This window comes from Fundulus heteroclitus, chromosome 4, assembly GCF_011125445.2.
Source record: "Fundulus heteroclitus isolate FHET01 chromosome 4, MU-UCD_Fhet_4.1, whole genome shotgun sequence".
Taxonomy (NCBI): Eukaryota; Metazoa; Chordata; class Actinopteri; order Cyprinodontiformes; family Fundulidae; genus Fundulus; species Fundulus heteroclitus.
Window position 1 is genome coordinate 1,600,261 of NC_046364.1, and position 13,291 is coordinate 1,613,551.

General features: G+C 38.8%; 1 protein-coding gene and 1 long non-coding RNA gene across 2 annotated transcripts; both read right to left on the minus strand.

Moving 5' to 3' along the window:
• Positions 1 to 629: 629 nt before the first annotated feature.
• LOC105922062 (CUB and zona pellucida-like domain-containing protein 1) lies at positions 630 to 8,533 on the minus strand. Its single transcript, XM_021313818.2, has 9 exons — positions 8,330 to 8,533; positions 8,097 to 8,241; positions 7,724 to 7,867; positions 7,541 to 7,599; positions 6,887 to 7,074; positions 2,699 to 3,093; positions 2,454 to 2,550; positions 1,295 to 1,475; positions 630 to 1,179 (listed from the first exon to the last, which is right to left on the minus strand). Exons 1-9 carry the CDS (start codon positions 8,400 to 8,402, stop codon positions 1,043 to 1,045), a joined length of 1,419 nt encoding a protein of 472 aa, XP_021169493.2. The 5' UTR covers positions 8,403 to 8,533; the 3' UTR covers positions 630 to 1,042.
• An 86-nt stretch (positions 8,534 to 8,619) lies between these two features.
• On the minus strand, positions 8,620 to 9,907 carry LOC118562864. Its single transcript, XR_004930842.1, has 3 exons — positions 9,689 to 9,907; positions 9,208 to 9,349; positions 8,620 to 8,909 (listed from the first exon to the last, which is right to left on the minus strand). It is a non-coding gene; the product is annotated as an uncharacterized LOC118562864 (long non-coding RNA).
• Between the last annotated feature and the right edge of the window lie 3,384 nt (positions 9,908 to 13,291).

Below are 13,291 nucleotides of genomic sequence, written 5' to 3' on the forward strand. Positions count from 1 at the left end.
TGCACATGTTTTACTGTATGTGGGAGACTTCATCTTTCACGTTGACAACCCTGAAGACAGAAGTTCAAAGGAACTATGTAACAAACACACTTAGAAATTTTGGTTTGACTCAGCATGTTAAACAACCAAAGTTACATTTGAAAGCATAATTTCCAGTGACTCATTTAGACAAAGGAACATCATAAGAAAACACATCTTTGAGGATAATGCCACGGAAACGTTTATCCAAGCTTTCTCTTCTACTTTAACCTTATGTTGGAACTCAGTAGATGAACTAGTAGATAACTTTCAGTCTAAAGTCTCAGATATCATTGACTGCAGTGCTCCAATTAAAACAAATTGGGGGCTCAGTAGTAAATTATTTATTAAAAGATAAAATACTATTTTGAAAAATATTAGATTAAAAAGAATTATCAAATGCTCGTACTAATTTAGGCCTAGGAAGAAATAATATCCACAGTTTTTGATTGTACTAATTTGATAAGAAGTTCTCAAAAAGAAGAATGTTTTTTTTTCATCCAGTATTTGAAATGGGTAGATTTAGAAAGTATCTTCACCTTGTGAAAACAATAAAATAGAAAATCTTTCAAGGGAATTCAACACAAGCGAATAAAAAATAAACAATCAAATTGTCTTTAAAGTATATTTTTTAATTGGCGTCGGCGGCACAAAAAAGTTCAAAGGACTTTGATTTTTCTATCGGGTTTAAAGACTTAAAGGCAGAAAATGTATTTTACGTCAAAATGCACAACTTGGTCAAATTTTCATCCCACAACCAAAGTTAATAAAAAAATAAACTGCTAAATTACAACAAGTGTCTCTGATACCCATTTGTTCAAAGATATTTCATCTTTATAAAATCATAAAATGTTTGATTGCAGAATATTTGGATTACAACAATGTGACACAATGTGTCAAGCAAAAACAAATTTTGTTTTAGTTTTTGAAATAATAAAGCCTTTTTAGTACATACAATTATTCACCTTCAAACCAGTAATGTTTTCTAAAAGAAAGAAATTGAATTTTGGAAGAAGATTTAAAGTTATTGTGGTTCAGAAATTGGAACCAGTTGGTATTTAGTTCTGGTTCTCCGGGCTCGGTAGATGATCGCTCCAATTACCAGAAAACAGCCGACAACCAAGATTTGGTTCAGACTCAGATTCAGATTCAGGCCGGATCCTGAAATGAAAAAATGGTAAATTAGCATGGTACTGACTAACCTCACCATCACAAAAATACAAATATGAATAGCATGCAGTGAGTAATTATTAACTGATTGAACTTGAACTCTCACCCTTAGTGTCAGAAGTCTTAATGAGGCGCAAAGGACCCTGGGAGATTGAGTGGCTGCTCGTCTCAGCTGGAGCGTCCCTTTTCCTGCGGTTGTTCCACGTGTCGGATCTGATGCATCCCTGAGAGCACCGGGTTCCAGGAAAACCGATGTCACACAGGAGGATGGAGCAGGTGATGTAGACCTGTATAACCAGGCAGACGGGGTTCAACTATGTTAAACACATTTTTCAACTTTTCAACCTTCATCAAGTCCCTTTTCAGAGGAAATTTTAACCAGAGACATTTTTTAGTCAATGAACTGATTGGATATCTGATTTTTGTACATCTTTCAGTGTATTTATGGTTTGTTTTCTGCAGCTGTTTGTCTTCTTTGTTGCCTGGCTGAGTCCCAGGAGCCATGGGTTCAGCATTCATGCAAACCCCTGATTTCACTCTGCCAAGGGCAAGAGCCTTGTTGGAGATATGTCAGGGTTTAATTTCTGAACCTCTGTGAACTGACCTCAAATAAGAGAAGACAGTGAAGCATTTGAATTAATATTTACCAAAAAACAAAAAAAACAAAAAAAAAAAACAGGCCCAAACAGACAGGCGTTTATGGGACCTTTCAGAATGGTTCCTTGACGTTATCTTCGTTAAACCCCTAAGAATCCACCTGGGCTCTTTATTGAGGGTTAGTTCCTGGACTCCCATGAGAGAACAGACTTCTTTTGTCTTTGAGCGATGGACCCCTGGACACTGGTTGTCTGTTGGCCCCTTACCCCTCCCCCAGACACCCCAGGAGGGGCTGCTCAGTCTATTAAAGCATGCAATTGGACGTATGGGAGCAGACAGATGCTTACAGTGGCTGTAAAGAGGGACTTCGGTAATATACTAGATGAAGCTTTATGTTAACGTTGTAAGTGTTTTGTCTCCCTTTGGAAATCCAATTGTAACAAATACAGGTATACTTTAAGTGTTTCTCTCTCATAAGTGTTTCCTTCCTTTTCTACCAACTCTCCGAACCGGGTGAGGCGGGCCTCCGTGAACAAGACAGGTAGAAGTAGCAGGCAACACTCGTTACTTGGTACTAAACAAATATTTTAGGCTTTATTTTTCAAAAGGACATAATATTTAAACTTGGTTTTCTGAAAGGACATACTATTTTAGAAAGGTAACCATACCTCCTCATGAGCTCCAATGAACTCAAAAGCCTCCATTCCAAATCTGAACTGAGTCTTGGAGCTGGGGTAGATTACTGCTGTTCTGTCCTTCATACATCTGGAACAAATGAAAAACAATTTCTTGTAGAATAATTTACTCCAACAAACTTTCATTGATCGAGGGTTTAAAAAGAAAGACCACTTTGACATATATTGATGTCTCTCATATGTTGTCTGTGAAAATAGCCTTCTCTTTTACTGAATACCCATTTTCGATGATGGTGTAGCTGATGCGGGAGTTTGGGTTGTCATAGGGAGTCGCCCTGCAGGACTCCACAAACAGCTCGGTGTTGGGGATGGAGGTGGTGGTCTCGATCTGCATGAAGATCATCTGCTTCATGTAAACTTCTACCGGGTAGCTGCTGGCATCCACTTGCTTTGTGAAACGTTGGCTCTCAAAGAACTCAAAGTTGATGGTGAAGGCACCAAAGCCCTTCTCATTAAAGGCGTATGGGTTTTTGTGTCTGAATCCCAGAGTCAGGTTAGCTCGCTTTGGAAAGGAGCAGGAAAATGCAACCTCAACGTCGTGGTGCCTGGAAATGATTTCCCTTTTATCCGCAGATGTGATCACGTTGGTAAAGATAATGTTATCGTCATCTTCCTGTGACAAAGGACATGAAATGAAAGGGAATAAACTGAGATGTCATGAAAGTAAGACAAGCATGAAGTGTTCACTATTACACTGACTGGAGTTTGTTTTTTTATTGATAAAGGATTAGCACGTATAGTCGATGGATGGATGGATGGATTACAGTTTTTATTGGTTGCTTTGACACAGCAATCAACTCAAAACCCACATTTTTCAAAACAGTTAACGCAGAGGCCTAAACAGTGGCACCAATGGTCAAAATTAAACATTTTGTTTGCAAAAGGCTCCAACTCTGCCAAAACATTTAACATATGATCCAAAAGCACATTTTGCCCTCAAACAACACAACTTTCACACAAATGTTTGAGCCCTTCCAATCATTCGTTACACAAGGGGCAACAAAATACAAAATACCTCACTCAATGTGAATCAGTGGAGCATTGCTGGTTCATTGTAGCCAAAGACTGTACGCAGCTTACATGGCAGCGTCATTTGTAATCAAATTTGCCTTTTTGCAAAAAATGGATCCAGAAGCAAATATGTTGTGATGCAAATTTTATTGATTCTTCATTCTTTTTTTTCCAGATAAACAAATGAAATATTCCAAAAAATGAAAGATTCCAACAGAAAATAATAGGGCTGTTTGTTCCTTCTAGTCCATTCTGTCCTGACGAATAGGCCACATGGCCTCATCTACGTCACATTCAATATTTTCCCTTGAGATGCATCTAGGGAAAAATCGTCTTGCATGCCTGATCCATCCTTCACATGCCTCTGCATCTACATCTTGTGCAGCAGCAGACATTGCATTGAGCAAGGGCATCTGCTCATAGGAGTGGTGATCATATACTTTCCATCTCCATGCACAGAAGAATTCCTCTATAGGAATAGATAGAGATGTATATACTGTATAGCAGCAATACCTGCTCTCCCGTCGAAAAACTCTTACCATGGATGCATCCTTGTTTCTATTGAGAACAGTTTGGACTCTTTGTCCTGCCCCTCTAAGTGAAAGGCCATGATTTACAGTTTTTATTGGTTGCTTTGACGCAGCAGTCAACTCAAAACCCACATTTTTCAAAACAGTTAACGCAGAGGTCTAAACAGTGGCTCCAATGGTCAAAATTAAACATTTTGTTTGCAAAAGGCTCCAACTCTGCCAAAACATTTAACATATGATCCAAAAGCACATTTTGCCTTCAAACAACACAACTTGCACACAAATGTTTGAGCCCTTCCAATCATTCGTTACACAAGGGGCAACAAAATACAAAACACCACACTCAATGTGAATCAGTGCAGCATTGCTGGTCATTGTAGCCAAAGACTGTACGCAGCTTACATGGCAGTGTCATTTGTAATCAAATTTGCCTTTTTGCAAAAAAAAAAAAAAAATTGATCCAGAAGCAAATATGTTGTGATGCAAATTTTTTTGATTCTTCATTCTTTTTTTCCAGATAAACAAATGAAATATTCCAAAAAATGAAAGTTTCCAACAGAAAATACTAGGGCTGTTTGTTCCTTCTAGTCCATTCTGTCCTGACGAATAGGTCACATGGCCTCATCTACGTCACACTCAATATTTTCACTTGCACCTAGGGAAAAATCTTCTTGCATGCCTGATCCATCCTTGACATGTCTCTGCATCTACATCTTGTGCAGCAGCAGTCATTGCATTGAGCAAGGGCATCTGCTCATAGGAGCGGTGATCATATACTTTCCATCGCCATGCACTGAAGAATTCCTCTATAGGAATAGATAGAGATGTATATACTGTATAGCAGCAATACCTGCTGTCTCGTCGAAAAACTCTTACAATGGATGCATCCTTGTTTCTATTGAGAAAAGTTTGGACTCTTCGTCCTGCACCTCTAAGTGAAAGGCCGTGATTTACCACATGATCAATCATAGTTGCCTAAATTTCATCTGTAAATTCAGCCCTTCCAGCTACACTGCCACCTCACACATGGATTCCTCTTCCTCATAATCTTCTTCCCCTGATCCATCTACCTCTTACTCTGACTCTCATCTGCCTTACGTTGACCATTCATGCTTGCAAAGAACAATACACAACATGGCACCTTTTAAGTAAAGCCTGCAAACTGATTGCAAATTGAAAAATTGTGTAAAGAGGTGTCAATCAGGTGCTTCAGTGATTTCATTCTGAGCAAGAAGTTTCTAAGAGCTTGGAACATATGGTTTCGGTTTTGCTACCACAGCTAAAGCAATGGAGTTTGGACTGCTTGAATGACATCTGCGTTAACTGTTTTGCAAAAGGGTGGGGAAAATGAGTCAAACCAATGAAAATGGGTTAACTCATTTGCAAGAAGTGTCTTTTGCTCTGCAGAGATGGTGATGCTGAAAACTGAGAGGTTGCAAGTTTCTTCAAACAGGTCAAAGCAATCAATAAAAACTGTACCACATGATCAATCATAGTTGCCTGAATTTCATCTGTAACTTCAGCCCTTCCAGCTACACCGCCACCTCACACATGGATTCCTCTTCCTCATAATCTTCTTCCCCTGACTCATCTACCTCTTATTCTGACTCTCATCTGCCTTACGTTGACCATTCATGCTTGCAAAGAACAACACACAACATGGCACCTTTTAGGTAAAGACTGCAAACTGACTGCAAATTGAAAAATTGTGTAAAGAAGTGTCAATCAGGTGCTTCAGTTATTTCATTCTGATCAAGAAGTTTCTAAGAGCTTGGAACATATGGTTTCTGTTTTGCTACCACAGCTAAAGCAATGGAGTTTGGACTGCATGAATGACATCTGCGTTAACTGTTTTGCAAAAGAGCGGGGGAAATGACTTAAACCAATGGAAATGAGTTAACTCATTTGCAAGACGTGTCTTTTGCTCTGCAGAGATGGTGATGCTGAAAACTGAGAGGTTGCCAGTTTCTTCATACAGGTCAAAGCAATCAATAAAAACTGTAATTTCTGGTATGAATGTACGTGCTGTCTCAACCCGAGGTGTTCCTTTGTATTAAGTTAGATCAGATAAGTTTGGGTTGTCTTTGGGAGACTTTGGTAACACTTTTATTCTATAGTTCCTGATGTTGAGCACAACTGTAGGATGTTCCTGTTACCGTGTTATCAGAGGATCATTTGACTGTGCCATTATAATTCAGGGGGTTCCTTTAGATGTGTAATAGTTTGAGTTTCTACCACTGTTTAGTTTTTTGTTTTGGGCTCTTTCTGGTTTGATTTTCTGTTATTATTTATGTTCTGTCTTGTGAGTTCTGCTAGGATCTCAGCACACCTGCTCAGCTCCACCCCGCCTGCAGTGGGGTTCGCCATATGTACTGTGTTCAGACCAGTCATCAGTGCCAGATCATCTTTCCGCACATTTGGGTGAGTCTCTGTCCAGCAAAATCCTGTTCCTGTTTTTTGTCTGTTGATTTTGTCCCAGAGGATCTGAGCATGCCGGACCTGTTAAGCACCTGTTTCTGTTCCTGCCTTTTTCGGACTGCTTGTGAGCTGCCTGACCTGTTTTGCCTTTTGACTTAGAGTTTGCCTGACCCGTCCGTTCTTGTAACGTGCCGTCCCTTTTTGGTTCGGTCAGTTTTGTTTTTTTTTTGCCTGTTTTTTCTTCTGTTAATAAACAGCCTTTTTCCAAAACCTCTGCTCATCTGGCTGAATCCTGGGTCCCCTGTTTGAATCATTACAAAATATTGATATTTTGAATGTATCCTTTTATGTGAGTCTTACATTACAAAATAGTTTTGACTCCAAGACAATCTTTTTAGAATAGCCTATACGGTCCTTATTGTAAAGTATGTGTTTTCTGTGTTGTACCTCCACAAGGGTTCCACAGCTGTCCAGCGACATGACAGCAACCAGGTGGCTAGTGTTGGAAAGTGTGCTCAAGTTGCATGAAGAGTCTGTAAACTCATTGAAATGCAATATGTCTTCGTTGCGCCTGATAAGGAAGGTCTTTTCCACCTCCACAGACATTGTCGTTTCATTGCAGGTCACTTTGGCCTCTGGAAAAATGCATTTGAAGAACCGTCAATAACGACAACAAGGATGTTACTTAAGATGATGCAAAGAAATGATGCAATGGATTTGCTTTGCCCTAAATTTACTCCAGTTTCAGTCCAATTAGCAGCCTGGTCCTTGGTCTGTTTCTAGCTTCACTCTATGTTCAAATTCTATCAAATACAGATCATATGATTTAATGTTATGATCTGTATTTTAGGAAAAGTACAACTGAACATTAAGACTATTCTTAATCAGCTGTTTTAAGTGTCATAACAGCGCTCATAAAAATAGCATCCCTAGGACTATTTTTAAACTAAACTGGGCATAAACTCTTTAAATGGACGCATATGGAGACAAAATGTCAATGTTGCATAAGGTGTAAGATGAGTTGAAGTAATTGTCAATATTCATTTATTGTGTGTTTTTTTCCTGCTGTTGGTATGATGTAACAAGTACAAGCAGTCTTACCATGATGTTCACCACTGACAGTCACACAGCGTAGTTCTGAATGATAGACTTGGTCGAGCCTGTGATGTTAAAGTGGGACAATTACACCTTATGTCAATTAGGTAAGATACTCTGCTGTAAACCTCCTGTGAGTAAGTTACATATTAGACATTAAATTAGCAAATCACTGTTTGCAAAACTTACTGGTCTCTTGCCTCAGATATGAAGCAAATCGGGAGATAATCATACAGCTGATTTTGAGATGGGGTCCATTTTAGGACGTATGTGTCTGAAGAGACTTTCTCCTTTAATATTCCAGCAGGTCCGACAACAAGCAAGTCGTGAATCCTTAAAACCAAAATTAGTAAAGTGAGAAACCTCCTCTACCTCAAACTCTGAGCACACAGAACACAGAACATTACAATTTTTATGGATGGGACTGGGGAGGCATACCATGCCAGTGATATAGATTAGATTTATGGGCACACAAAGTTGACCCAACAAGTTATCAAGCAGATGGTCATAAAATTATGCCTGATTAATATACATATGTATCACATTTAAAAAAAATGCTTACGTTGTGTACTGAGCCATGGATCTGACTTTTATTTCAAGAGGCTGGTTTATAAATGCAGGAAGATAAGCTTTGTTTGCCGGAGTTGGTGCCAAGAAAACAGGAAAGTAATCACCGTCAAGACAAGAAGGAGCATGGTGCGAGTCCACTGAAAATCAGATGAGATATCAAACAGAACGTGAGAAAATGAAGTTAATTGTTTACACTAATTTTTTTGTCATAAATTGTTACTGTACCATGAACAGAGAAATCCAAAGGAAGTTTGCTTAAAGGAGGGATTGATGGCCTATAAAGCCCCTTGGTGTTCATTGTGGTGGTTGGAACAGTTGTGGTAGTTGGATACGCTGTGATGATGACTGGATTTAGTGTGGTGGTGGTGGTGGTGGTGGTTGGTGCTGCTGTGGTTGTTGTGGTGGTGGTTGGTGCTGCTGTGGTTGTTGTGGTGGTGGTTGGTGCTGCTGTGGTTGTTGTGGTGGTGGTTGGTGCTGCTGTGGTGGTGGTGGTGGTTGGTGCTGCTGTGGTTGTTGTGGTGGTGGTTGGTGCTGCTGTGGTTGTAGTTGGAGCTGTTGTGGTAGTTGGGTACGCTGTTGTGATGATTGGATTTACTGTAGTGGTGGTTGGGACTGCCGTGCTGGTTTGAAATACATAGATGACGGATAGACGTTTATGTCGTGTCAATGACAGCGGGTGTTTTGTTGTGTAGGATCCATCAGAGTAAGACAGGTTTATTGGCTTGGTGGGAAAGTCCTCAATCACAAGCTCAATTGGATGAATTCCAGTATTACTGCTGTAGTTATATGTGAGGGAGCAGGAACTCTGACAAGGAGAGCATGGTTTCATCAGACGACATCATTTATAACTGCATCTAAACATCATTGGTTGTTAAATTGGCCTTTTTGTTTTAATCTGATGAAGACTCAAAAGAACAACTTTTTTTCTTTATATCAAGACTATCAAGGCTGTCATTGTTCCAAAAAGCCACTACAAGCCATCTTCACTTTTAAAAGACCCAGTAGCAAGTAAGACATGAGTATATTTATGCAGTAAAACACATTTGCCATATTTTGAAATATATTTTAAAACATCAAATTAAATCCCCATACAACATCCATACCTGGTCAAATGTGAAACCACTGACAAGCCTGCACAGCCCACACTCAGATGTTGCACTGTCTGTCCGTACTCTGCATCTCACATCATCACCATCAGGGTCAAACGCGGCAATCCTGAATGTTCGAGGGCAGTTTCTCGTTACCCTGTGATATGAGAAAGAAGAAATTAAAACAAAGCCGCTGTCACTAATTTTTAGGACTGTCAGAGAACTGGTGTGGTTAAAACTTAGAGGAGCAGTACATTAACAGAGGGAGTGTTAGCAATTTGTTTTCAAGTTAAGCTAAACACAACCAGAAGGACAACAGGTTTCTCGGTTTCTTTAAAGTAGTTGAATTTTAAACTTCACTTGGAGAGGTGATGTTGTCAGTCAAGCATATTTTTAAAGGTGTGTGATTAGAGGCTACAGACAGCAACAAAGGATTGTATTATAGATGGAATACTGGACAGATTGCCAAGAACAACAGAGAGATGGATTGAAATACCTGAGAACGGGCGGTGTGGTAAAAATAGGACCTCGGTTAGATTCACCAGTATCAGATCGGGTTCCCAGGTCCACATGTATCAAATTTTTCCACAGCAACCCTATTCCATAGATGTTTTCCACCCAGTAACCCACCCCATTCCACCAGTTGGACCAGCGAGGCTGCCTGGATGGTAAAATGGTTTTGAAATAATGACAAAGATAAATGTTATTAACACTGCAAGTAGAAATGCAAACAGAAGTGATCAAAACAGTGCTGATATGATGCTAAAAGTTGAAAGTAAACTTTTTCAAAGAAAAGTACAAATCAGAATATCTTTATTTAGACCCAAATGTATTCTCTTTAAAACAACTATTTAAGCTATTCAAAATGTGGCTTGGTTATAATATATATAGTTTTTGAATTAAAGCAGTTTCCTCTTGGTTTGCATTGTGTTTAAGAACATAAGGGCTGTAGAAAAAGAAATTGCAAAAAAAGATAATACCATTGATCTAAAAAAACAAGACCTAAATATACAATGTACTTAAATAATACCAGCTGTATTATAGTATGACGACCTTACAGAGAAATCTTATTTTGCTGGTAGGCTTATATGATGATGGGGAATAAAGCTCTGTTGTTACCAGTCAGGTTAAATCTATTTGAAGAATCTCTAGAATATTTAGTTCAATGCAAACCTTCCTAGAGCTTAATTATATATCACAGTTTTTTCATTACAAAACCAGCTCACCTAATCTCAAAAGGAAGGTTGGTGTCAAATTGTCTGGTCGATGTTACTGCATGCTGCGTCCAGGAGATATCAGAGGTTTGAGCAGATGTTGTGTAGGTTCCTTTGGAATGCAAATCCATCTGGAATAAGAATAACATTTTACCCAAACTAAGAAAAACTTCTTTAACAGCAGCTTATATTCGTTTTCTGATATGCTTTTATGTTTACCAAAAATATTTTAGGACCAACAGTATCTCAAGATATTTAGATGTATTTTTTTCCTTTTTTTTAACTTTAATCTTAAAACAGGTTTGCAACCAACAATACTTCTTACTTTTTTTCTGTGGGTGACAATAAAAATCAGTTTATACTTTTAGGAAAATATGTTTAACTGTTTTCCAATAAAGTTAATAAAGTTACGTATTTTTCCAATAAAGTTACCCACCACATATTTTCCATTTGTGTGTCCTTTTGGAGAGAAGGTCATGGAACTCCCATAGTACGTACGAGGTTGTAAGACGTAGGCATTTGCAGATGCAACCAAGAGCAGCAGATGCAGCAGCAGTGCAGGTGATGCCATTCTGTCAAGTGTTCTCATTTGGACCTTCAGAGTGTCTTAAATAGGCTGCCATAAGGACCATAACATGATTTACAGAAAACACCCTACATGCAGAAGGACCAGTTATGCTGGTTCCCTAAAGGAAACCCATGCTGTCATTTAAGTTCTATGAAAATGAAAAAATATCTAGTTCCGTCAGACGAATGCCATGAATGTCTAATAAATGACGTGAGGGATTATGAAAATGTCCCAGAGCGCTTTGTTTTTGCAGCTTGCTCTATTTCAATAACGCTTGTGATGCATTAGATTATGTGTTGCATATTTACCTTACCAGCAATGTCAAGTCAGTTAAGACCAATTCCAATGTCAAGTCGCCAATGGATGAAATAAATATTTTCTCATCAAATCCACAAAATATAGGTTAGTAACGCTGCATTGCTGTTGGTTAGGAATCAAAAACTGTAGATATTATTTCTTCCTAGGCCTAAATTAGTACATTAGAATTTGATAATTCTTATTAATCCAATATTTTTCAAAATAGTATTTCATCTTTTATTAATTAATTTACTACTGACCCCCCAAAGGACTCAGTAGTAAAGTAAAGGAAAAAAGCTTTACTTTCTGGTGTGCACCAGAAAGTAAAGCTTTTTTTTTTTTTTACCTTCAATGTCCCTTTAGGGACTCTGTAGTTTACCGTCCAAAAATCTGCTAAACATTGATTTATATAATGTTGAAAATATCAAATGTATTATTTACCTCTTTAAAATTCTAAACATACTTAAACAAGTTTTATTTGACACTTTTTTTCACTGCCACCTACTGTCTCAAGACTTTTTTTTTATTTTACAAAAAGCTTTGTTATATTTCATTTTCACGCTTACGACCATGAGCTGTCACACAAGTGCTTAGCCGCTGATTTTGTTTTTCTTTTATGTAAGTGCAAATCAAAATCATCTGTAAGTGATAATTTTGTTTTTGAGATTTGTAGAGAAAGATTTCTTGCTGATGATCTCAGAGAATTAAGATTCCTTGCATTTCCCTTGGATAGTGAACCTGGAGTCTCATCTTTCTCTTCCTACATTCAGCTTTTCCGCGCTCCCTTTTTTCACTTCTAGCTGCCTGAGCGCTTCTCCTCAGAGATTTTTTCTTCCCAGAAACAAACTTTGTTTTAACTGAAGCAGTGCAGTCAATGATATGAGACTTTGGACTGAAAGTTATTTACTAGTCCATCAACTGAGTTGCAGCATAAGGCTAAAGTAGAAGAGTAAGCTTGGATAAAGTTTCAGTGGCATTGTCCTTGAAGGTGTGTTTTCTTATGATGTTCCTTTGTCTAAACGAGTCACTGGAAATTATGCTTTCAAAGGTAACTTTGGTTGTTTAACATGCTGAGTCAAACCGAAATTTCTAAGTGTGTTTGTTACATAGTTCCTTTGCACTTCTGTCTTCAGGGTTGTCAACGTGAAAGATGAAGTCTCCCACGTACAGTAAAACATGTGCAGCACCTGCTACCTCTAGCTCACATACCAGCTTCTTCTTTTACTATTTATTAAAAAAGATAAAAACTGATCTCAAGCCATGAGTCAAATCAAGCTTCAAGTCTTCAGGGTACAGATCCAAGGTAAATCTGAAATATTGCATTTTTGAGACAGAAGTGCAATTTAAACAACCATCATATTGTAGAGGAGAAAACAAGTGCTCTTAGCAAAAGCTCTTAAATAATTAATGTCCTGTCAAAACATGCTTGTCTAGAAGTACAGTTTTAAGCAGGTCCAACTTTTTTGACAGGTAAGAATTTTCCAGGCTTTGTCAGGTGCAGGTCAGGTTTCTCTCTCTTTCTCCCTAGCACGCATGACAGGCAGGTGCACCACATCATCGCTAATTCCAGCTTTTCACAAGTCAGAGACACACCTCGCCAAACCTACATAACCCTGGATCCTTGTCTGAGATGCTCCCAGCAGTGAGCAGAGGCCTAACATGAGACTCAGAGGTGAGACAGGAAACATCCAGCAGCAGGCAGAGACTTAACTTGAGACTTAGAGGTGGCAGGATTCCAACAGCAAGCTGGGGCAAACCAGGTTGACAGGTGATGAGTGAGTGTAGTCTGATGACGGACCGGCAGGGAAGTGAAGACTGAGGGAGGTTTATGTAGGGAGGCTGGCAGGTGGACGCCCTGTTTTGTGGTATTATCCATGGAAGAGTTTCTTTCTCTTAAATGGGTTAATTGTTCTGAGGGGTACACTGTGAGCACGTTGTCATCGCAGTGGCTACACATTTAAAAGAGGGATGTTTCATTGTCGGACTTTCCCTGAAGTGTTTATGTTTTTAGGCTGCTTTA